Source organism: Lycium barbarum, chromosome 9, assembly GCF_019175385.1.
Source record: "Lycium barbarum isolate Lr01 chromosome 9, ASM1917538v2, whole genome shotgun sequence".
NCBI lineage: Eukaryota > Viridiplantae > Streptophyta > Magnoliopsida > Solanales > Solanaceae > Lycium > Lycium barbarum.
Window position 1 is genome coordinate 105,454,251 of NC_083345.1, and position 25,866 is coordinate 105,480,116.

Sequence of the window (25,866 nt, forward strand, 5' to 3'; positions counted from 1 at the left end):
ACTTTTCCTCTAATCAATTTCTCTGCACTTCCTAGTCATTAATAATCTATTTTTTTTACCTATTAGTGTAATTATTTTCATTGTTAATACAACTACTATATTGGTATAATCGTATGTTGTTATTATTCTTGCATATTAGCAGTAACTATAATAATAATCACCACGCTAATTACTACCTTTATAGTTCATAGTACTAGTATAATTATTCGGTAGTATCTTTATATGTATATTTTCTAGTTATAATATTTATATTTTATTTAGCTATATGTGTATATATATGTGTGTATATATATATATATATATAGTTGTAAATAGTATGTATTATAATTGTAAAGTGATTAAGTTATTAAGATGAAGAAGCCTAAAAAATAAATGTTTTGAGGTAGGAAAAGATCATATTTTTGCAGCCCACTCATTTTTGCTCATACAATTATCAACTAAGCCCAAAAGGAAAATATTTCAGACAGCCCGCCAGCAAATCTATCAAATTGAGCCCCAATAACCTGAATAAGGCCCAAACCCGGAAGCCGCTTTAACCATTTTCTTATCATATTTTAAAAGAAAAAGAAGCTAGGGTTTCCTAAATCTCATCACTTCCTATGCAGCCACCCTCTCCCCTTTTCCTCTTTGGTGAAATTTCACCATATCCATCCCTCACCAACAGTCTATGCCTCACCAATTCTAGCAAAGGTTTATCCCTCCTTTGGCCTTTTCTCCAACGTTCATCTCTGGCACAAAATTTGGTCAAATGAAAAAGCCAAATAAGTTTTGGAAGAAATCTTCATTTTCAGAGATTTGATTCTCTATTCAAATGATCATTTTCGTTCTTCAAATTCCGCCCAAAAAATGAGAGTTGAAACCCTAGTTCCTCACCTATAAATACCACCTTTAAGATCTGAGCCGAGGGACCAAGATTGGAAAACGATAAAAATCTCTTAACTCTTGTCTATCTACTTTAGTTATTTACAAGTTCTAGTTCTCATTTTGTTGGTGGAGTAGTAGTGGATCTAAGACCTCAAAGTCCCATTCACTGCTACCGTGGAAGGTAACATCGCCCTTTATTTTATTCTCTTTCTATTTTGTTAAATCTGTAATATGAACCTTATATGTCGTGTTTAGGAGTTTTGTTGTTTCTGTGTAAAAAAATCACTAATATCTGTTTAATTCCTGACGATGCGTTATTTTAGAACCATCTCATTCTCTGTTTGCTGGAGGTTACTCCTAAAATTATTTAAAAATTTGCACTTTTGCGTCCTTTTCATTTTTATTGAAAATCTGTAGATGATTTAAAATATAGAGAGGTTTGATGAAAAACTGAAATTCTATCCTAGTTTACTTTCATTATTCTAGTGTTAAACTTTATGATTTTTCCCTTTGTTAAAATTTGTTTTGAGTCTCCATGGATAGTTAAAAAAAGACTGTATGTTTCAAAGTAAAACTTGTGACGTTAGTCGTAGTATTTTCATCTAAAGCTTATCCATTTAGTACGCTGTGTGTGGATTTTGTGTAATCCTTGTTTGTAAAAGTAGAGACCATGTAGGTAACAATGTAGTTTTAAACTAAATGGCTTAAGATGCTCAGTTCGTGTTTTCACCTCGCTGGCTTGCACGTTAAGGCCCGATTAAGAACCTGCTCTTTGTTTCAGGTTGTTGTGTTTCTCTTAAATCCTTGCATTTAGAAGCTAGGTCCAATTTTGATCTACTTTTCATTTTTCACTGTTTCATTGTTTATGATAAGTAAAGCTAATTTCTTGATATAAATTTCAAGAGTATTATATATGTTAGTTAAGTGTTTAAATGGTCTTACTGTTTGCTTTTTCTCACATTTGTACTCACTGCTAATATATGCATGTGTTAGTTGAAAATTCATATTAGTTCAATTTTGCCTTAGTCTATAGTTTTCTTATGTTTGAGAATTAAATTATTTCTCCAATTCCTTTTCTTTGCCTTCTTATTTTTGTTTACATGTATACATGGGAGCAAACACAGAGTCTTAACACAAGACTCTCCTCACCCCGACGATAAAGTCGATCACTACCGCTACATATCTCCATTTAGGATTTTCCTTGATCTCTTGCATTGTATAAACAGTGAAAGTGAAAGAATAACAGAGTCTTCATTTTTGGCGATCGATTGAAGCTGTTCAATAAGCTGCTTTAGTTATTTTAATTACTTTTTATCATTGTTACTTCAAAAAATTTACCGCTTTCAGTTCATCTCAATTAGAACTGAAACAGTAGCTTATTTCCACGACTAAGTCCTAACTGGAAGACTTTTAAAATAAGTGTTTTGATAAACTCTTAATTAACTTTTTCGGTGATACCTAATCCTTGTAATCAATGATGTTTCTTACTGAATAGTAATGCTGAAATAGTCATAAAAAATGGCTTTTGGGGTTATATAACTCATGTTTTGTTATTTCACGACTTGGAAAACAACTTTTGTAATCTTAGATGTGGTGAATCTGTTCAACTCAACTTTGTGTCAAGAGTATTTTTTTAATCTTTTTCCACTCAACTTTAAGTCAAGAGTATTTTGTTTATGTATCATCTTTCTCTATTAAAAAGAAGTTCAAAGTTTAGCTTCCCCTGAAAAAAGAAAAATGACGTTTTTTTGGAAATCTTTGCTCACTTTGTTCAAGTGCATTTTTCAAAGTTAATGTCTTTAAATCCAATAGTTGGTGGTTCTTTAAAAAACATGACCTGTAACTTGATTTACAAAGTTTTCAACGACATTCTTAGCCTTATTTAATCAATCTAAGTCCGGCCGGTTAACCGTTTTAATACGAATCTTAAAGGGTGTTTAACACATTCCCTTTAGGATTAATTTAACTCTTACCTAAAATCTTAGGTTTAGTAGACTTTAAATGGACTTAATATTGGTAATTGGTAGGTGTCCTAATTCACCTTTAAAATAACTAGGTGGCGACTCCTTAAATTAGTTAATTAATTTAGGAATCACCAATATGTTGTACTTTAATTTAACCCGGTTAAAATGGGGTATAACACATATCTGCAAAACAAAACAAAAATTAATATCTATGGCTTATCTAAACTTATTTAAATAAAGTTAAAAATTATGGGTTATAGCAAGTGTATGTGCAGAAAAAGTCTATGATTCTTTTAACAGATAAATTAAATTGAAGCTATCCAAAATCAGATTTAACTATAAGTGATATGATTCTATAATAAATCTATAAATTTTCATTTCGTACTTTTATTTACTGAATTTGTAATTATTTTAAAGTTTTAAAATAAAATTAAAAGTTATCCAAAATCAAATCTATATATCTATATCTTATTCAATTATAAATCTATTATATTTATTGACTTTTGTAAAAATTGGTTTTTTAAACAAACAAAATAAAGAATAAAGCAAAGAAGATTAGGGGAATATTAGCTAAAAATTGATTAGTATGTCTTATTTAAATATATTGTGCTTATTTTTCATTTATAAATTTAAAAAATGTATAGATTCTAAGTTTAACTTAAAATCTTAGTCAATTGCTTAAGATTACTTTTTTTTTCTTATTCAATAGAATTGAAATCTTTTTGCTTTTTTTTTTTTGGTCAAATATGGAAATTTTATTCAACCAAGTGTGCCTGTACATAGATCCGCCAGTTCCTTTTGGACTATAGGACCTGGACCTCAAGTAATTACCTCTACTGTTCTAAGAATACGACTGCATCCTATACAGAGTAGACTAATTTCTAAATAGGAAAACTGTTAAGTTTTTGCAACATAAGTTGCCACTTCCTCTGGTAGTTGCCCTTGATGTGCAATTGCAGGGCAATCTCCTTTACCCGTTGTGAGCTTTTTTGTGATACCCTTTGAAACCTTCTGCAATTTCTCGCGATCCAGACATTGTATATAGCTGCAGCAAACAAAAACTTTAATATCTCTGCTCTAGCTCGGTTGTGTTTCATCTGTTGTGCCAGCCAGTTGACTTCATCTTCCCACTTTGTAAGCTGTCTGTTAATACACATCCACCTCAATAAGGAGTGCCAGATATGGCATGAATACGCACAGTCAAATAGCAGATGATCAAGAGTCTCATCTCTGCCTGAGGTACACAGTACACATTTTTTATCCACTTTAATGCCCCATTTCTCCAGCCTGTCGACAGTGGCCAGTCGTCGTTGAATAGCAAGCCAAGTAATAAATTTGTGTCTTGGCACACTGCTTGCTCCCATTGTAATTCCTTTCCAGGTCACCTTCGGCCATTGAGGTAGAAAAGATTGATATGCTTTTTTTATACTAAATTTACCTTTGTGACAGTGGCTGTGTAGAGCAGCTAAGGTGTTAGTCGTATCCAACCACTTCCTTGCATCAAATATTTTCCTCACAAGTCAACTAGCTTGTGGTGGGGTTAGCATCTCATCCAGGTTTCTCTTCTTGATGTAAAAACTATGAATCCACTGGATCCACATTGTATCTTTTTTAGCAGCCAAAGCCCAGAGTAATTTGCAGATAGCAGCCCTATTCCATTGATACACATCTGTGATATTGAGACCCCCAGCTGACTCCGGTAAACATAATCTCTCCCATGCTACCAGTGCTCTCCTAGATGTATCAGAATTCCCAGTCCATAGAAAAGTTCTACACACACTAGTGATCAGCTTAGTGATTTTCTTTGGTAACAAGAATACTTGTGCCTAGTATGTTTGCATCTCGAAGAGGACACTCTTTATGAGTTGTAGTCGACCTCTATAAGAAAGAAATTTTGTGGTCCAGCATTTAATTCTTGCCACCATCTTCTCAACTAAAGGCATACATTGTTGGATATTTAACTTCTTTGATGAAAGTGGCACCCCGAGATATTTGAATGGAAGCTCACCCACAATGAAGTGCATCTCATCCACAATTTGATCCTTCACTTCCTGAGTTACCCCTACCAGATAGATAGAACTTTTCTCCATGTTGGCCTGAAGGCCTGAGACCTCAGAGAAGTGACTAAAAGCTTCCATCATCAGTCTGATAGACCATTAATCAGCTCTACAACACATCAACAAATCATCAGCAAAGCAAATATGAATTAGTTGCATTTCTCACACCTGGGGTGATAATTGAAATCAGGTATATGTCTGGGCTGCTTGAGTGATCTATTGAGATACTCCATAGCCAGGACAAACAAATAAGGTGACATCGGGTCACCTTGCCGAAGCCCCTTTTTGGCTTGAAACTGTGGAGTTAAGCCACCATTTATGATCAGAGAGTATCTTACTGTTGTAACACATACCATGATGAGCTATACAGACTTCATAGGAAAGCCAAACTCAAACAACATCATCTTTAGGAAACACCACTCCACTGAGTCGTAGGCCTTTCTAATATCTATCTTCACCATACACCTAGGAGAAACACCTTTATGAGAATAACCTTTGATAAGTTCATGAGCTACAATCACGTTGTCAAGAATACTCCTTCCTTCAATAAAGGCTGACTAGGAGGATCCCACTAAGTAATCCACCACATTTTTTAATCTGGTAGTGATAACTTTTAAGATCAATTTATAAATTGTCGTGCAGCAGGCTATTGGTCTAAATTCTTTGACATATGTGGGGTTTGGGACTTTTGGAACTAGTGTGATAGTAGTACAATTTATCTCTTGCAGCATCTCCCCATTACAGAAGAAGTCTAGGACAGCCTCTATTACATCCTTTCCTACTAAGCTCCATTGGTCTTTAAAAAATTCAGCAGGGAACCTATCCTCGCCTGGAGCTTTGTCTAGGGGCAGGTCCTTGAGAGCCACTAGAATTTCCTCCCTTGTAACCTCCTGAACAAGTTCCCTTCTGTGCTCATGTTTGAGGCAAGGACCATCCCTTGCTATGTCCACATTGATACTAGGAAGTTCTGCTTTTCTTGTTCCCAGAAGGTTAGTGAAGAAATTCAGAAATTCACTTTGTATTTGTGCTGCGGCAGTAAATGTTTCCCTTTGATCATTGTTGATTGCTGCAAATCTATTTCTAGCTTGTCTTTCTTTGAGGGATGTATGGAAAAACTTTGTATTGGAGTCCCCATATGCTATCCATGTTGCCCTCGATCTTTGTCTGAGTACCCTTTCATAGATATTAGACCATTTTTCTAGTTGTACTATGGCCTCTTTTTCTGCATTTATGAGTTGAGTGTTGTAAAGGTCTGTGCTGAGCTGATTCTGTATATGCTCTAACTGGCTTCACATCTCCTCTAGTCTTGTATCCAGCCCATTCATTTCTCTATTCATCTGTCTTGCCCTCTGTGCTATTAGTCTCAGCTTTTGCCATACTCTATACATTGCATACCCCGGTATATGTTGTTGCCATGTGGTTTCTACAAGCTGCTTGAACTGCTGATTTTGCAAAAGCACATTGTACAGCCAGAAAGGCCTCTTTAAGTTCTGCCTACTAACCTCAGTGTTTACCAAAATTGGGAATGGTCCGAACACTCTGGTGTATGATATAAGGCAGTGAGATCACTATATTGCATGAACCATTGGCAATTGCCAAAGATCCAGTCAATTAAGCTATAAATCCTACACTCGGGATCCCTCTTGTTACACCATGAGTAGTGACAACCCCTTCTAGTTAGTTGTCCCACTCCAATATCTTCAATATAGTCTTGAAAATCGACTAGTTTAGGAGGATGTACTGGTGCTCCATTAATTCTATCCCCCACAGATAGCAATGTGTTGAAGTCTCCAAGGATCACCCAAGGGTCATTTATACTAGCATTTAGACTCCTTAGCTGGTGTCATAGTGCCTTCCTCTCGACCTCAGTGTTAAGCCCATATACAAATGTCATGGTGCATTTGAAGTAGGAGTCTCTGTCCTCTACAGTACAGTGTACTAGCTGGGAATCAAAGTATAGAACTCTAACTCTAATTTTTTTGTGCTTCCAACAAACCCATATTCTGCCATTTGGGACTGCTGGATAGTCTGTGAATATCTCCCATTCCATACCCATTTGCTTCCTAATCTTAGTTGCATTTCTCTTCTGAACTTTTGTTTCCAAACACCCTATTAAATCTACTTTATTTTTAAGCAGGAAGGTTTTCAATTCCTTCTGCTTGAAGGGCTTGTTCATCCCTCAAATATTCCATGAGCAAAAAATCATAGGGGGTTGTGTATGACCACCCTTCCCTGTCCCTTGTCACCCTCTCCACCTTCAGCGATTTTTAGACCAACATTCTAATTTTGGCACAAGAATTGCTCTAGTTCAGCAGCATCCGTATTCTTTGCCTTGGATGGAGAAGTATGGACCTCCTTTGTTTTCCCTTTAAGTTGAATTCTCTGGATATTTCCTTCAGTCTTATCAGCGTGTGAATTATTGTCATCAGGAACACCACTAGCCTGAGGAGCTATTTCTACCCCATTTTGCGATAGGACAGTGTCATCATGTCTTGATTTCCATTCCTGCCTGAATCTCTGTCGCTTCTTCTTCCTTTGCTCCACTGCTGGTTTTTCTAGATTCACAGGATTTACCTTACATGTAGCAGTATGATGATCTATTTGCAAACATTCTTGACAATATTTTGGCAATCAATCATAGTCAAGTCTCTGGTCTCTAATTTTCCCTGTTGGAGTTTCAATTAATATAGAGTCAGGGAAAGGTTGGGAGGTGTCCATTTCGATAAGCATTCTAGCATATGACACTCTTTCCCTTCGAGCTGTTAGTTTATCTGTGCACAAGGGTTTCCCCAAACAACTAGCAATTCTTCCAAGGTTTTCAATATCCCAATATTGTATGGGCAGACTAGGGAAAGTTACCCAAATAGAGAGCATCTTAGATGACTCCTCAGTAATTTTGAAGTCCTCCTCCCACTGCTTAACAATCAGGGGTCGACTATTGAACGTATACGGTCCTGTTTTCAACACAGCTTCCTTGTCCTTTTCACTTTCGAATCGATAGATAAAGTAGCCATCTGTATGTAGGAAAACCTGGGGTGTAGCAACAAAATTCCAGACTCCATACACGAACCTCAGCATCTCCTTAAACGTAGGGTTCCCCCCACTACAAACCCCACGAGTGCATCTTGCCATTTTTTCTTTTGTTCCTCAATTCCAGTTGGATTAAGCTTCACTACTTTAATTCCATCCTTAATAGTAGGCGAAAAGTAGTCAAGCTTCTTACCTTGGTGCAATGAGCGGTTCCCTTTCACAATCTCAGCCAGATATGGGGGTTTTATCCTCTCCCGTTCTTCATCTATATTCTTAATCGCACTTGAACCTACTGAAAATGTCAATTTGCGCACCTTCTCAGTTTCTTCTTTTTGCTCTGGGGCTTGAGTCACCTGTGGGTGGGTCGTCACCTTTGGATCCGGTTGAGTTTCCACTCTGACAGAACTGCTCAGTGGGGTACCTTGTGGCTGTCCTATCGTCGTTGATTTTGATCTTTGTAGCACAGTAGGGGCACTGCCTCTGCCCACCATCCATTGCCCGAAGTGAATGGGGGTTAGGGCTTGAGGAACTCCTGATTCAGGCGTAACAGTACGGTCGCTCTTATCTCTCATTGGTGTGGGTGTGGGATCTCTCGGCGGGGTGGGTTCCGACGATGGTGGTGGTGGTGGATTCTTTTTCCTTCCTCGTGCCATTGAAGCTTTTGGCGTACGTTAGCTATCCTGCTTAACGTGCACCGAGAGCTTCATTTTTTCTTTTCCTTTTTCCAATAGTAAAAATGCTAATCTTTTTGCTGCTTTGCTCTGTGAAGGAATATGTGACAATTATATTGGTTAATTATAATAAGGAGTATAAGCCTCAATAATATATATTTGTGTATATGTGTGTAGTAGGCAATGATATTTAACCCAAATGACTTATTACAAAATCACATGACAAGTTTTAAAGTATCATAAACTGAATTTGATTTGAAACATAAAATTTTTAAAATGGAGAAAAAGTTGGAGAAAAATTAATTGAGTGAGTGAGTTTATATTTTGAATTTGATTTGAAACATAAACTTTTTAAAATTGAGTGTTGTTAGATTTTTATTCAATTGAAAGATTAAAAAAAATAGTTTGAAGAGAAAAAAAGATATGAGTAATAATTTGGAATGCCTTAAGTACTAATATGGACTTTTTTTTCAAGGAATATTAATATAGATATGAACAGGTAAATAATGAAAAATAATCTTTGTGAAATAAAATCGCTATGAAAAATAGATGCAAAGACTGTCAATCTAAATATTGAAGCAATTAAATTTGATGTGATATTGTTAATAAGATGCGACCACGCATCGCGCGGGCACTAAAAATAGGAGAGGTGCTTGCAATGTGATTAAGTCAAGTGGCAAGCTAATAACAATCTGGATAATTTTAGGACAAAGTTAATAAAAATTAGGACAAATTTTTTAATAATTGTTATCTTTAATTGATATTAACACTTTAAACTGGAAAATAAAGTTCAAAATTTGAATTTAAAGCTAGCGTCTTTTTAGAAACAAATTATTTAATCAATGAAATTCTCTACTTTTTGTTTCAAGGTACGTACTAACTTTGGAGAGAATTACGGATTTCACGGCTTTGGAGACAAATATGAAAGAAATAAGCACCGATTTATGGCTTTTACGTTAATAAATTCAAGTACCAATTTATGGTTGTTACGATAACAATTTCAATATTTGAAATATTTATACCTTTAACCCTTTCATTTTTCTTTTTTTTTTTTTATCTAGATAGCCATAATTGTAGGATCAGGATAAATAGAACCTAAATAGAATCATAGAATTCTTTCAAATACGTATGTATTGTTTTTTTTAAAATAGATCCATATTTCTAACAACTTATTAATTGTTATGATTTTCAAATTTGAATTTAAATGAAATTTGAAAGATGAAAATATCTTAATTGAGATAAAAATTTGGATTTGAATTTAAATTGATTGACAAAAATATTTGAAATTAAATAGAAAATAATTGAATTGAAAGATAAACTATTTGAATTGAGAGAACAATTTTGAATTTGAATTTGAACTTGAACTAAAAGATAAAATATTTGAATATTCACCTATTATTGTGAGCAAAGATAGTTGCTTTTACCAAATCTTAGAGGTTAGCAACCACTACCATTCCCCCTTCTAATTCCTATCAAATAAGCATTGATTAGTTATAAGCCATGATCAAACGAGGAAACAAAACTATAAATTATAGTGTAAAAATATAGAAGGGCACACTTTCCTAGATGAGAAGGTGTTTTTTTAATTATGACGAGAAAAGTCTTAAATTATATAGTATTACATAACTAAGATATCAATAAATAAATTCAAGAGCCAAAAAATTCAATAATGAACGTCCATGAATAAGTAATATATATATATATATATATATATATATATATATATATATATATATATATATATATATATATTATTTTAAACTCAACCTTTTATAAAATAATAATAATCAAGAATATCAGCAAATTTTATGATAAAATAATAAATAAATTCTATATTTATATTTTGGATGAATTCAAAGTCATTTAGTTTAAATATGATGTTATTTCGAGTATAGGTAAAAATCTTAAATTGAGAAAAGTAACTAAAATACAGTAGAAAAACGTATAAAGGTGGGGGGGGGGGGGGGGGGGGGGGGATAATAATTTGAGTTATTTTATTGAGAAACAATAGTTAAACTTTTTTAAGGCAATATGATCTAACATGCTCAAACAAAACATATCACAATCTAAAACAATTAACGGCAATAGTTTTAATATTGATCGCGCATTGCGCGGGTACGTATACTAGTATATATAAAATAAGAGAGGTACAAGCAACATGGTTAAGCTAAGTGACAAGCTAATAACAAGCCACTTGGAGATTTTAAGACAAACTTTAGTTTGCTATGTAATAACATTGAATTTAAATTTTAAAGGAAGATAAAGATGTGGTTTTTCCAACAACATTTTCAGTTAAAGGAAAATTTGAATTTTAATCTGTACAATATTGTAAAAGGTTAATACAAGGATAGAGTTTTAAAACCTGAATATAAGGCTACGTTTTATAAATTTGAATAGAAAGATAAGATTTAATCTTCAAAAGTAGAGTAGTCTTTAACTCTGTATTCAAAATTAAATCAGACGTTTATCTCTATCTAAATAGAAAATAAAATTAATAATACTAAAATATTATTTGATAGCTTTCAATAATAACATAATTCACTAACAAAATGTAAGTTAAAATTAGGGAAAATACATAACCCCCCCCCCCCCCAACGTATACTTGGATTAATTATGACGCACCCAACCTTTACGGGCGACCTATTACCCCCCTCGCCTTATTTTTTCTGTATTTTTGTATTTTTTTCGGCTGACATGGCACAACCAAAATTTGATGCCCAGTTGCACATTGGAGAGTATTGCACACTCTCCGCCACATTGGCGCCACGTCAGTGCCACATCACTGCCACGTCGTCGTCGTCTTCTTCTTCTTCTTCTTCTTCATTTCAAGAAATCAATCAACCCATTTTCCTCCATTAACACACACATATTCAATTTCATCATCAATCATAAAAAACTTATTTTCAAGAGAAATCAACCAACCCATTTTCTTCATCCATTAACACACACACATTCAACCCATTTTCTTCCTCCATTAACACACACACATTCAATTTCATCATCAATCATACATATCTTTTCAAGAAATCAACCAATCTATTTTCTTCCTCCATTAACACACCCACACCAATATGAATAATAAACAATCAAGATCAGTTTTTTTTTTCCCTTTTTTAAATATGTAGAGAAATTCCCATTTCTCTACATACACATCGGAAGCAATAAAACTAACTTTCTGGGCTGTCACATTTCCTTTATCCATAAATAAAGGTGGAACTGTAGTATCAGCAATTGATAACGATTCATAGAAAATTGCAGCAGCAATTTCATCGAAGTATAGAGTGATCTTCTTGTTGGGATTTTTAGCAGTAAAATAGAGATCCCAATTAGCAGTAATGAGGGAATTGGAGAGGTTCAGGTTGGAAATATTAAGTGAGTCGATTTGGAGGAAGAAAATGGGTTGAATGTGTGTTGTTAATTTTGAAGAAAATGGGTTGAATGTGTGTGTGTTAATGGAGGAAGAAAATGAGTTGATGGATTTCTTGAAATGAAGAAGAAGAAGAAGAAGAAGAAGAAGAAGAGTTTAGTGATGAAGAAGACAAAATTAATGGAAGATTTAATGGTTAATTAGTGTAAATATAATTAATAAAAGAAAAATCAAATGAAAAAAAGAAAGGAAAAGTGGCACTAACGTGGCACTGACGTGGCGGAGAGTGTGCAACACTCTCCACTGTGCAACCGTGCATCAAATTTTGATTGTGCCGTGTCAGCCAAAAAAAGTACAAAAATACAGAAAAAATAAGGCGAGATTGGGGGGGGGGGGGTTATGTATTTTCCCTTAAAATTAAAAAAATTGAAGTAAATATTTTGGTAATTAATGTATTGAACTGAAGCAGCAGAATAAATTTACAAACAAAAAAAACCATTTAGGTAATTTCAATAATAGAAATTTAAATTAAAACACTAGTTCAAAATAAAATAAAAAGATAATCTAATTATTTCTATATTTATTAATTAAAGAATCGGTCATCACTCCTACTATTAGCTAAGCAAAAGTTTAAGTACTATATTTATTTATATATTATAGGATAAGGACGTACTATATTTTAAAAAAGAAATCCTATTCCTAACGACTTTTTTATTTGGTGGCGTAATACTTTTGAATTTGATTTTAAACAAAATTTGAGTTGGTTTGAATTTGGTTTCTACAATCCTACTCCTACTGCTAACTAATTACTACAAAGCTAAATGTGAGGATAGCATCCGCAAATTGCTATTGGGTAATCCTTTGGAATTGAAAAACAAAGCAAATCAAATCTTATCATTGAATTTGAAAGAAAAAAAAAATCAAAGTTTTAACCACACGGTTAAAACTTTTGAATTGGAAAGACAAAGTCCAAACGAATGCTATATAAAGAAGGGTAAGTGAATGGAAAAAGTACTACTGATGGAAAAATTAATTCTTCTTTGCTTAAGAATTTGATAGCTGAAGAATGTAAAATTCTCAATTAAGAATTCTCACAAGAAAGTTCTAAAAGTGAGAAGTTTAGTAAATTTAGTTTTCTCTACCTGAATTTTGGCCTACGAATGCAAAAGTGGTTCTCATTTTGGTGTTCTTTTGAATTGTTAAAATGTTAATTTTTTTGGTGTATTGAGCACTTTCTTTGCTCGAGAAATTGTAGCAATTAGTTGCTTGATTTGCAATTCTATAATGAGTTTTAGGTGTGTAAATGATATGACTATATTAGTCGTGGATCTAAAATTTTATCGCGTTTTCATTATAAATTGCTCTACTTATAGTCAACAAGATTATCGATATTGACTATTGTATCTTTATTTATTATAGATCCATAAAGCTACAATAAAACAACGAATGAAGCTTAGGAATTGTGACTTTGAATCAAGAAAATTAGGTGGTAATGCATACAGTTGGTAAATTTACATAATTTTTCAGTTTCGATTCTTTAATAGGTAATTTACTTATGTTGATTGAACTGTATTTTTATTAAAGATACAGTTCGGTTTTATTTTTCTTATATTATTATTATTATTGTTTAAGATTAGCTTTCTCAGGAAGATAAACAACAATCATGGACGTTCGAGAATCATTAAACAACTGCTTATCAATCTCGACTTCTTGCAGACGTGCAAGCACCACATACTTGGAATGTTGAAATGCAAAATTGAGAAGTCTTTTTATCATTTTTTGGAAAAAATTAAGGTAAGTGGAAAGAGTTAACTATTTTATGTCTTTATAAAGTTCCAATTAATCTTAATGGAAAAAAAAGAAATACTAAAGACAGAGAGTTCTTAAATATTTGAACCACAAAAAAAAATTAATTAAAAAAATCCCCCCTTTTTTTACGAATTCTCATGATATATTCATTATGCTTAGTTATTTATCTTATATGTTTTTTCATCATGATTCCGTTTTTTTTTTCCTCTTACTTCTTTAATTTTGTCTCCTTAATCTTTTATTTTGATATCACTTTAATGTCAGTTTAAGATTTTGCATATTAGAATTATTGCAAGGATAAAATTAGTTTTGGTTACTAAAAAACATCCCAATTCATATGATTTTCTCATTTAAATAAATGCTACAATAAGAAAATGGGTTATTAAGTAAGACGGAGGAGATTTAGTTTTGGGTTACTTTCCTGAAATGAGACTTGGTTGTTTTTGGCTTCCAAATACTCGATGGTTTATCTTAATTTAAGCGCAATGAAGTAAATTATAAGCATTCACAACAACCAAAAATCAGATAACAATAAGAGTAAATTCTATAAATTCATTTCGTTGGTACAAAAAAGCAACGAATGAAGTTTCTGAATTTTGACTTTTAATCAAGAAATTTGGGTGGTAATATTTATAATTGGTAAATTTGCATAATTTTTCGGTTTCAATTCTTTAACAAGTAATTTACTGATGTTGATTGAGCAACATTTGATTAGGGATGTCATTCACTTGACTTTGAATCAAGAAATTTAGGTGGTAATACATACCGTTGGATAATTTACATGATTTTCAGTTTTAATGCTTTAATAGGTATTTATTGATGTTGATTGGGTAGTGTTTAATTAAAGATATCGTTCACTTTTATTTTTCTTCATACTACTTTTATCTACTACTACTATACTATTATTATTATTTGATTTCGGGGGTCAATTGATTAACCTTCTCAAGATGACAAAGAACAATCATGGACGTTCTTGCAGATATGCAAGCTTCGCACATTCTTGGAATGTTGAAAAAAATTAAGGTATTATGTCTTTATAAAGTTTCGATTAATTTTTTGAAATAATTATAAGTATTCTCAACTTTCAAAATAAATAAATACCTCTAAAAGCTGACATAATTTCAAAATAATAATAATAATAAAATACCAAGTGAAATTTTGGTGAAGTATTATAATGTACGTGATTGGATGCACTTTTTTTTAGTCTATTAATGGATGAAACACTAAATTAAAAAAAATATCATAGTAGGAAAAATAAAATGGAAAGAGCGGCATAAAAATAGTTCGAAGGTACTTTAAGTTTAACTAAAATTAAAAAAAAAAACTAATAATAAGTATTACATAAGAATATTATTGATAAATTTAAATGTTATAAAATAAAAAATGAAATATAAATTAAAATTTTATTCAAGAAAACGGAAAATCATATTAGTCTATAGTATATTATTATGGGAGTCGCAGAAAAATAAGATTAGTAGCATAATAATAATAATAATAATAATAATAATAATAATAATAATAATAATAATAATAATAATAATAATAATAATAATAATAATAATAATAATAGTTAGTAATGAGTGACACGATAATAATAAGTAAGGACTAAAATAAAACAAGAAGAAACATATGCAAATAAATAATTTCAATTGAGAGATTCAGAAAGATAAGACTTATTTGAATTTGAGATGATTTTTTTTTTTTTATAAATTATGATGATAAAAGGCTTATTATAAAAATAAGGTCTTTGCGAAGTAAACAAATAGAAAAAAAGGAATAAGCTCCTTTTGCCGAAATGCATCATGAAACTAAAGTGCTTAAAAGCTATTTTGACTTAAAAACACCTAAAATAAGTCAATTCAAACAGGCTCTTAGTAGTTTTTGGCTTAAATTATATGTTGTGTTTAAACATTCATTTAATACCTATTTGATTAACTTGATGATCACAATGACTATTTTTCTATGTTTTATGTGAGAGAAATCAGGAAAAAAAGTATACAAGACATGAGTTAAATCTAATTCTACATTTCAGAGTACGAAGTCATATAAAATTTATCCTATGATCTCATTTATATTCTTGATGTATCTTTGGTCAAATTATTGAATGCCTATATGGTTCATCTCCTTTAATTTGATCAAACTTTGTTATAATATATTGAGAAATAAGATAATAATGGCTTTTCATTTAAATTCTCCGACAAGACATAAGAATTTCTCATGATTAATTTCCTTTAACATCGGCCGCGCATCGCGCGGGTACTAATACTAGTTAATAGGTAAAACAGACTCTTTTTTATTAGTGTTAATGACACATATTTTAAAAACCTAAAAAATTACCTATTTGCATGAAGCTCCCCCCACCCCCACAACCCCCCCCCCCCCCCCCAAATCCAAAAAAAAAATCCTATTTACAACAAAGCCTCCTTAAAAATCTCATCAAATATCTCCAATAAGAATTACATTGCTTGGTTCCTAATATTTTCCCTCCTAAACATGTTATTATTCCATGACAAATACACAAATGAACTATGCAAAATATTTCATTATATTCCAGGAAATAATAAAATATTAATTTAATACTTAATAAAATGACCTCATATCATATACTCCCTTTATTTCAATTTATGTGAACCTATTTTTTTTAATCCGTACCAAAATGAATGACCTCTTTCCTACTTTAAAAATAAATTCACCTTATAAAATAATTTACAGATATATAAATATTCAATACTTATTCTGAATCACGAATTTTAAAAGTTTTCACTTTTTTTTAAATATCATATCTAGTTAAATGGTTCACAAAAATGAGGGAGCAGTATAGAAAAGAGTCTATAAAAACTAACTAAAAACCCAATATAAGTTATGCACCGTATGTGTTAAAAAGAAGATTCATGTAATCCGCACATAATTACCTCCAAAACCAAAATCTTGTATTTTTCAGACTTTGATTAAGTTCCTCGGATGTCTCGAGAAAGAGCCAAACGTGCTACACTCCCTCCAGCTCAGGAGGTGCCGTTTGATTTCAAGATTCATCGATTTGTTTTCTTTCTCATAATTATTTGTTTTTTTTTTTTTTTGCTTACTTTAGTTGACTTGTAAATCTGAATTAGTCCTTCAGTACAAATCTATGGCAAAATTTTCTTGTATAGGGATGTCAGATTTATTATAATTTTTGCAGAATATTGAGAAGTTGGAAAAGGTTGTAAAACAGGGAAATTACTATGGAGCTCAACAGATGTTCAAGTCTATCAGCGCAAGGTACAATCTGTCCTTTTTGGTAGAGGGGTAATCTTGAATTCAGTTGGTATAATTGATAATTTGGTAATCTTTAATTGAGTTGGTATATTTGATATGATTTCAGATATGTGTCTGCTGAGAGGTACTCTGAAGCTTTGGATATTCTTGAGTGTGGTGCTTGCTTACAATTGGAGAATGGACAGGTTATGATCCATTCCACTCTTAGGGGCCGTTTGGCCAGGCTATTTGGACTTTAACTTTGAAATTTGATAAATATTACCTTATCTTTTAAAAAACAAAATGTGTTTGTTTATGGTATTTGATTGACCCCCATAATTTAAGGAAGGGTGATTGGTGGTAGAGGTAGCGGCGAGGAGAGAGAAAGGAGGAACAAAAATAAATGTAAAAACTCAAAATTAGGGAGAACGGTCAAATTTGCCCTTTGTTTAAACAGATTAATTAATTGTGGGACATGTGGCATCACCAGGTGTTAAGCTTCACCGGTTGAAAATAAGGACAAATTTAGCCCATTTTAGCAACAATGAGGGTATATTGGATCCCAATTTTTAACGGAGAACAAATCTGTTCCATTTCCATAATTTAGGGGCAAATTTGACCCGTTGCACTAAATATTATATTAATGATAGTAGAAGAAAGTATTTGAGGGATGGTTGAAAAGTTAGCTTGATACAGAAAATATTATATCGAAGTTTAAAGAGTGAATAGTTTAATATACTGGAACATTGAAAGTTGTATAGAACTAAATTGTGTCAAAACATTTTCGGGATGTTCTAAAATTAAAAGAGTATGTAGAAATTAGGATTCGAGGAGGGGCGAGGGGTGTACATTTTTTCATTTCCCTCACATATTCCCAGTAGGAAGAAACTTAAATGTATTTTGGACAATTCAGCAGATAAACTTATCACTTGCAACAAAAGTCTAAGATGTAATCTGGGATGACTTCACGGTCAAACTTATGCCCATGAAAAATTGTAGACTCAGTGGAGTTGATAATGACATTTAAATATACTTGAAACTCAAAGCAATCTTGAGATTATTCTTATTGGGAGACTAAAAAAGAAATCTTTTTATTCTGTATTGATAAAGACGATCTTGACATTTTGCAGGTTACCTGTGGGTCAGAGCTTGCACTGTTGTTTGTTGAAACTCTTGTAAAAGGAAAAGTTCCTTATAATGAAGAGACTCTTGGTATGTCCACTCTTGTGATTTTACGTTCTGGTAAATTTTTCTAGTCTATACGTTTATAATTTATCAAGCTGAGTTCGTTCATGAACTATTAGTTGGTCATCTCTTTTATACTTGTTTTATTCTGTTAGTTATCCTATTTTATCATTACTTCAAATCAATTCAATCTCATGTATCCGTTTCTTGACTTAATTTGCACTTACAATCAATGAGTGTTTCTATTCTCTCACCATCTAACTTCAGTAAATTTGGTGGTTAGTTCAATAACTTGGATGATCCCTACCATTGTATGTAAAATGCCCGGCTTCCCCTTGAAACCTTTTGTTACTTAAATTTCCCCCCTTAAAAGTTTATTTTCCAAATTTTGTACCACTTTATTGAATTGTTTAGCAAATAATGACGAAAATGAAGTACTTTCTCCCTAAAAAAGGAAAAAAAATAAAAGGAAAAGGACTGCAATAAGAGGATAAAGAAAGAAATAAAGATATGGAAGCTGTTGGGTGAGTATCTGCTACTTTATATGAACAAGAACCATAGGAAGAATGGAACGCAACACAAGAAATAAAGAAGGGAAGAAGAAAGAAAGAGGACACAATATGGCTTTGAAACGGTATATCAGTTTAGCACTTGTGTAGCTGCATATGAGATAAATCACCCGATGAAGTCCAAGTATCCATTGGGTTAAGAGAGTGAAATCTGATATATACTTTATAGGCCAAATAAATAAGCGGCCCTCTAAACTTGTCCACTTCTTTCATTTTGACACCTTAAGGAACCCTTTTTCCTATTAGACACGCCAACCTTAAGAAATGTGTACCTATTAAACACAAATGACAATCAGTCCAAAAAATAGAGTGCGTGCATGTGGATTGTTTGTGGTGGAGGAGCGAATGAAAAATTGACATGTGTCATTTAGGCCCAAAAGAGATATCGAGTAAAGAGCTAATTGAGTAGTACCTAGCACCCCCCTCCCTCCCCCCACCCCCACCCCCACCCCCTCTCCCCCACGCACACAAGTGCCAACGTTATAAATTAATAACTTTCCGCTAAAGAGAGGATACCCAATTATAAACACTGATCAAAGTAGATGAAACCATACTGTACTGAGAGATGGCAGGACAGAATAGTCAAATAAAGCTGAACTTTTGATTTTCAAATAAAGCTGAACTTTTGATTTTTATGAAAGTAATTTTATCACTGGCCTTATATAATTAATGAATACATGTTGATTTAAAAAAAGATAATAAGAAAAAGTCACTTCAAATGTATAATATTCATTTAAAAGTTAAGGGACCTATAATTCTTCTTCTTTATATGAGGTTATCCCTGTCCAATAACAACAACAACATACCCAATGAAATCCCACAAAGTGGGGTCTGGGGAGGGTAGAGTGTACGCAAACCTTACCCCCATCCATCCCCAAAAAATCCAAACATAGCATGGGGACCCATGTGTTCACCCAATACGTATTTTCATCTCTTCTATTGATAGCATGATAAAATCAAAGTAAAATATTCATCTTGAGACAGAGGGAATACGAAATTGAATAATCAATAATGACTCCTCCTTTGACAAATATATTGTAGTTTTTTTACTGTTGGGGGTTGAGGGGGCGGGGGGGGGGGGGGGGGGGGGAGCATCGTTTCTTCAAATGACTAGGAAAGAGATTCCAAATGTCCTGAAAGTTAACCAGCATGAATTAAACCCCGTGACTTCATTGCTGTATCAAAAAGGGTAACTTCAGCTATGCTGCTCATCTTTTTCAAGTATTGATGCTTAATAATTAGTTTTAGTTCCGGTTTGTAATGCAATTCTCTTTAGAACGTGTCAGGAAAATCTACGAGAAGTTTCCTCGACCTTCTGTGCCACAAAATTTGGACCTCGCAGATGATGATGATGATAATATGCAAAAACTTTCTGAAGCCATTGCGGCAGCCAAAACTCGAGTGGAATGCTGCTCTTCCTTTTTAAAAGCGTCTCTCAAGTTAGATACTCTCTCTCTTTGGCCCTTCCACCAACTCCTCAATGTTTCTTTTATTTGTGTATTCTTAAAAAACATATCTTATGAGTTGCTTGAATTATGTTGTTGTTTTAGATTGGCTATGTATATTGTACGCACAGGAACTCACTATCGAGTTTGCTTCTAACTTAAAGGGAATTGGCTTTTAGTTAATGTGTACAATACTTACTGGATACTTGATATAAGAAGAAAAAGAAAACATAGCAAAATCTAACTTGGATCTCCAGAAGTAGCGTTGGACTTTGTGCACATTCAGTTGGGTAGTCTTTGTTTTAGACCCTTCATACTTTTCCTCAAAACATAGTCCTGCACATCCTATTTGGAAAAGACCATTGATCATGCAAAAAGAAAGGCCTCACCCTACCGTACGCTTTTTTAAAACTTATTCGACCCTCGTTTTTTATGGAAACTTGGAAAGTAGCAGCGTGTTCCCTAGAATTCAACTTCACTTCCAGAGTCCCTCCCAACACTTGACTGTCCATTCTGCAGTCATCTCTGGAGGATCCACACCACCATGCAATCTTCCAGCAAGATATGTTCAAATACTCTCTTTGCCTCTTTGTTACGGCGTGTTAAACAGTAAAGATTACCTCATCTTGCAATCTTTTCTGGTGGCAATTTCTGTCACTGTCTCCTTATAAGAGCTCATACACGATTATGAGTTTGTGAGAAGTTTATCTTGGTTGTTCTATCTTGTCCTCCTCCTTTAATGTTCTATAACCTGATTTATATTTGTGTGTTTTACTGATGAGAAAAGGCTGTTCTTTTATAGGTGGTCAACAGAATTTGGTGCACTCAAGTATGGATCTCCTGAGCTGCATGAGATGCTGGCAGAATATATATATTCTCAATCTCCCGAAGTGGTACGTTCTCCAGAAAGCGTGATGCTTGTTAGTGCTTATTACAAGAAATATGATGTGACTTTTATGTTACTTAAGTGGTTATTTCTTTATTTTTAAAAAGAAAGATCAGTTTCTAGCATGACAAAGACGCCTCGTAAAATAAGGAGTTGATAACAAAATGATATCAGCAGTCCGGTATCTTTTGTAGGATGTGCAATGGGACTCTTTATGTAGTCTTAGGCAATCCTCATCTCATGAGCTAGCTTTTAGGGTTGCGTTAGGCCTAAGGTCCAATTTCATATCATGGTATCAAAGTCAGGCCCATCTCGATTCTTGATTTACCTGATGATGTTGGCCCCCATATTATGTTGTCCACGCTCCAGTTGGCAGGTCTGGGCGTGCGGGGAGTGTTAGTAGTCCCACATCGTTTGTGTGATGGGCAATTGAACTCTTTATATGGTCTTGGGCAATCCTCTCCTCATGATTAAGCTTTTGGGGTTGAGTTAGACCCAAAGTCCATTTTCTTATCAATTATCATGTTTTAGAGAAATCAACTGTTGCTAATGAAAATCCTTTTTGCACTTTGCTCATACTAATACACTATACGGAATTACAACTTGAAAGAAGCTAAAGCATACGATCATATCTAGCGTTTAGTCTAGGGTTGAATTGACTTCTTGACTTGCTTGTACTAGCTGTTACATAGTTGCATGTCATGACTGTAGTATCTTACCAATAGTGGTCTTAATGTTTCCTCACAGTACTTTGTTATTTGAAGTTGTATGAAGATAGTGGCTTCTAATAGCAGACAATTAACAAAATTGAGTCAGTTAAGCAAATCGTTGGGATTGCAGTAGGATTCCTTATACTCTTCTAGCCTTGCAGGACATGGTTAAAGTATCTTTTCATTTCGTTAGAGGAAGGAATCTGAAGAAATTTGCTTCGACTATCATAAATTTCACCGGCAAGGTAAGCATTGTTCCCTTTTTTTTTTTTTTTTTTTTTTTTGGCTATCTAGATGTCATGAGGATATTACAAATTCCAAAAGCTGGATTGCCATTTTCTTGACATCTCTTTCCTGTTTATTTAGAGTTCCCTGAGGAAAGATATTCTTTCTTCCATTTTAGGGTTTATTGTTTTTGCAAAGCAACAATTTCATGAAGTTGTTTGTGGCTATTGACTTAATGATGCTCTATGATAGGTTTGAAATTTAAGATAATTATAACATTTAACTTGCAGTGCTATCCAGGAGAGGATGATTTGGCTATTGGGCGGGCAGTTTTGATGTAAGCTGAGTTGTAATATGAATAAGTGTCTTGCATTCAATTACTTTTCTGCTCAGTTTATCCCGCTTGTGTTGGTCCATATTAGGAACATTGTATTTCAATAAATTATTTTTATACTTTGGAGTTACTCCAAGGTCGGTAGTTATTTGCAATTTTCTGAGCATCTTCACACCTGTAGCTCTGCATATTAGTCCTTTCATTGTGATATATCTGGCAACATACTTGCATGTCTCCTAGACAATGCTCAGCTTTCTGAGCAGTCTTGAACTTTGGTCTTTGTGCATATTTGTTAACCAGAGTTACTGAGTCTCAGTTTGTTCTGGTATATGGAGTAGAAATGGGCTACCAGAATGCTAACTCTGGAACATGGTGGCAAGATTTCTTAAGAAAAGACACAAATTTATCTAAATTTTGGCAAGATTTCTTAAGAAAAGACAAATTTATCTAAATTTTCTTCTTGCGACATTATACTAATGCTTATACCTATCTATCTTAATGTGATTGTGACTGAAATGCCATTTTGAAAGCCATAAGTAGAATATGTTTTCTAGGCTCTAGCTGTTTAAATTTTCTACTTGTCCAATGTTTCAATAAGGAATCATTTTTATGCTTTTTAGTTTTTATCTGTAGGCTGAGCATATAGTTACATTTCGTTTTTCTGCTTTGCCAGGTACTTGTCTCTGGGAAACCTGAGAGATGCTAACAAGCTCATGGATGAGGTGGAAAAGGAAATGCAGTCGAAGCATCTTGACTTTCCTCAGTCAGAATTAATGCAGTTTGTCAACTACCTTTTGCTGACGTAAGTCTTAATATGTTTCTTGAATACTTTGTTGATGTATTGAAAGCAAATGTTCATTTTCATTTTTTATATGCCGTTGCTGAAGCATCTTTCTCATTTTGTTTCACTCCTCTCCCCACCATCCCCTCTGTCTATTTTTCAAGAATTCCATAAATTTCCCTGCTGTCCCCACCATCCCCTCTTGTCATATCTTGCTAAATTGGTAACTTCTATCCCGGCCTTGAGGCCTTGTGATCGTTCTCATGTCTTTTACTTCATTTAACTCAATTTGTAATTCAGGTTGCAGAGAGATGCTTTACCTCTCTTTAATATGTTGAGACAGAACTACAAGTCTAGTATAGATAGAGATCCTCTATTTAATGAGGTAAGCTCTTTGTATATGCAAGTAATGTACCTTTTTTCAATCTTATGATAAATGATTTGTCGTTTTTCTTGTGCTTATTAATGACACTATTCTCCTTCCGGTTAGACTGATGGTTTTCCAGTTAATTCACTTTTTTTTTTACTGTTCTGTGGTTTAGTTGCTAGATGAAGTTGCAAAGAAGTTCTATGGCGTACAACGTAAAAATCCTCTTCAAGGCATGTTTGGAGATATCTTCAAGGTAATATAAGATTATCAAGTTTTAGCAATTTAAGAATTTGCTGACAAACGGAAAGGGTTCTGTTAGTTACACCTTAATCCTCATATGTTTTTTTAGTTGTGGAACATAACCCACCCTTTAGGCAGGGATGGCTCAAGGGGAGGCTAATAAAGCCTTTACTTTAGACCCCCCATAATTTGAGGCCTCAATTTTTTTAACAATGATTTATGATATCTTGTTTTCTTAGACAATATTGAAGGTTGTAGAGAAAAGTAAAAAAATCTTTTCTTTATAAAAGAAAAAAGAAAAAAAAGTGTTTTTTCCGTAGTAGAATTTTTGTAGGTGAACTAGATTTTTGGGAGGCTGAAGTGTGCTTGTATTATGCGTCTTTGTAAATAGACATCATCCTGGTGTATATACATATACATGACCTGTCTAAACACTAGCTAGATGATCGAGTGAGTTCCAATCTTGCTTACTGAAAGGTTTCATTTTCGATCACCAATAATCTGAAATCTAACTAGTTAGTGAAGAAACTGAAAGTCATGTTAACCACTCAATCTAGTTTGCCTATTTGTTGTGGGTTATCACAATATGACATTACTTAAGTTTTTATCTTTCCAAAGAACTGCACTTGCCACTAGCTAGATGGAAAAACAAATTGTCTTACCACAATTCCATAAATTCAAAGCAGTTTTTGTATACCGTGAAGCTTGAAGGGGTTATCCCCCCCTAATCAAATCTAGTGTTTTCTTTTCTTTTAACTAGTTCTTATGTTTGTTTTCAAAGCTCTCTCTCTCTCTCTCTCTCTCTCTCTCTCTCTCTGTGTTTTAGTTTTTGCGTAATGACATTTTTGATTTTGCAGATGATGGGAAGCGAATAGTATGGGAAAGAGATTATTTCTTCAACATGATCTCACATCTAAACAGTGTGTCCTGATAGACTAGTTGGTTCATTCAACACCAATCCAAGTTGTCCATGAAATATACCCTGCAGTTAAATGCATGTGCTTGCCATATTAGTCATGTTCGGTTTGGCTTTATGAATAATGTTGCAGAATGAGGTCATGCTCATTGTTTGCTCAAGGTTCCTCTTGTTGTTGCCAATATGTGATCCCCTTTGCAAATATGTCTATTTTGAAATCCAAATATTATTACCTGTCCTTTTGCCCGTGTTCTTACTTTTGCACAATAGATGGAACCTCTTCAGTTCAGTTATATTTTGTCTTTAGGTGTGATTGCTATTTACTATAGAATTAGCATGCATGCAAAAGTTTCATCGCCTGGATAGGGGATGATCCAACTTGTCGGTTAATTGGGTCATGTCAACCTAGTACTTCCGGCACTGAGTATATATTTATGTGTAAAAATTTATTAAAATTGCAATAAATAGTAGAAATGAAACCATAACTTTAAAAATATTATGAGTTCCATATTGAAAACCTTAAAACTGAACTTATAGAATTTAAATATTAAATCCGCTTCTGACCCTGATTTAAAGAGTTCAAGGGCCATTGTTTTGTCTGATTGTTTAGAGTGTCAAGTTTAATATAACCTTTTGGTTTGTCAATTAGATTTGGCGGCTCTTAAAGTTAGTTCACTTATCATTTGACATCTCATCTAAAGCCTTGTACCTTTAAACGCTCCAACGTGAATTCAAATTTTGCCAGTTGAAATAACAAACTATGTTAATGTCTCACCCTTTAAGTTACACTGATTATCAGCAATCATATCAACACTGACACCATCCGGCGCAAATTGCATGGGTTTTTTTCTACATGATGGTGCAATCCTAGATACAGTAGAGGATTTGCACAATCTGTAATCGCGTTTTGTGGCACTGGCTTACTGCAAGTATAAAATCCTTTGATTACTTATACAATAAAGGAGATCAAATTGGAAGTATAATAAAGATCAAATTACCATCCTTTACCATCATTCTTTCCGAAGGAGTTTACAAATATTATGACGTCTATATTGCTTTATATGTTTTACTCTTCACTTCCCCTGTTTTTTTTGGTGATTTACGTATCCATAACAATTTGCTTTGAACCCATAAATGCTTAAAATTTTTGAGTTACTCAAAATCTTTAATTAAAGTCTGTGCGAGATCATCTACTTGGACCCTCTGAGA

General features: G+C 33.4%; 2 protein-coding genes across 3 annotated transcripts; one reads left to right on the forward strand and one right to left on the reverse strand.

The window, feature by feature from the left end:
* Positions 1-3,709: 3,709 nt before the first annotated feature.
* Positions 3,710-4,192, reverse strand: LOC132612113 (uncharacterized). The gene has a single exon (XM_060326450.1). It carries the CDS (start codon positions 4,190-4,192, stop codon positions 3,710-3,712), a length of 483 nt encoding a protein of 160 aa, XP_060182433.1.
* Positions 4,193-16,606: 12,414 nt separating this feature from the next.
* On the forward strand, positions 16,607-24,950 carry LOC132609245 (protein GET4-like). 2 transcript variants are annotated; one of them, XM_060323124.1, is made up of 12 exons: positions 16,607-16,813; positions 16,941-17,020; positions 17,124-17,202; positions 18,127-18,208; positions 20,027-20,189; positions 20,998-21,088; positions 21,953-22,036; positions 22,307-22,353; positions 23,024-23,152; positions 23,432-23,516; positions 23,674-23,754; positions 24,599-24,950. In XM_060323124.1, exons 1-12 carry the CDS (start codon positions 16,724-16,726, stop codon positions 24,614-24,616), a joined length of 1,029 nt encoding a protein of 342 aa, XP_060179107.1. In that variant the 5' UTR covers positions 16,607-16,723; the 3' UTR covers positions 24,617-24,950. The 2 variants fall into 2 exon arrangements, with proteins under 2 accessions (XP_060179107.1, XP_060179108.1); XM_060323125.1 differs by having other exon boundaries at positions 16,610-16,771.
* Positions 24,951-25,866: the final 916 nt, after the last annotated feature.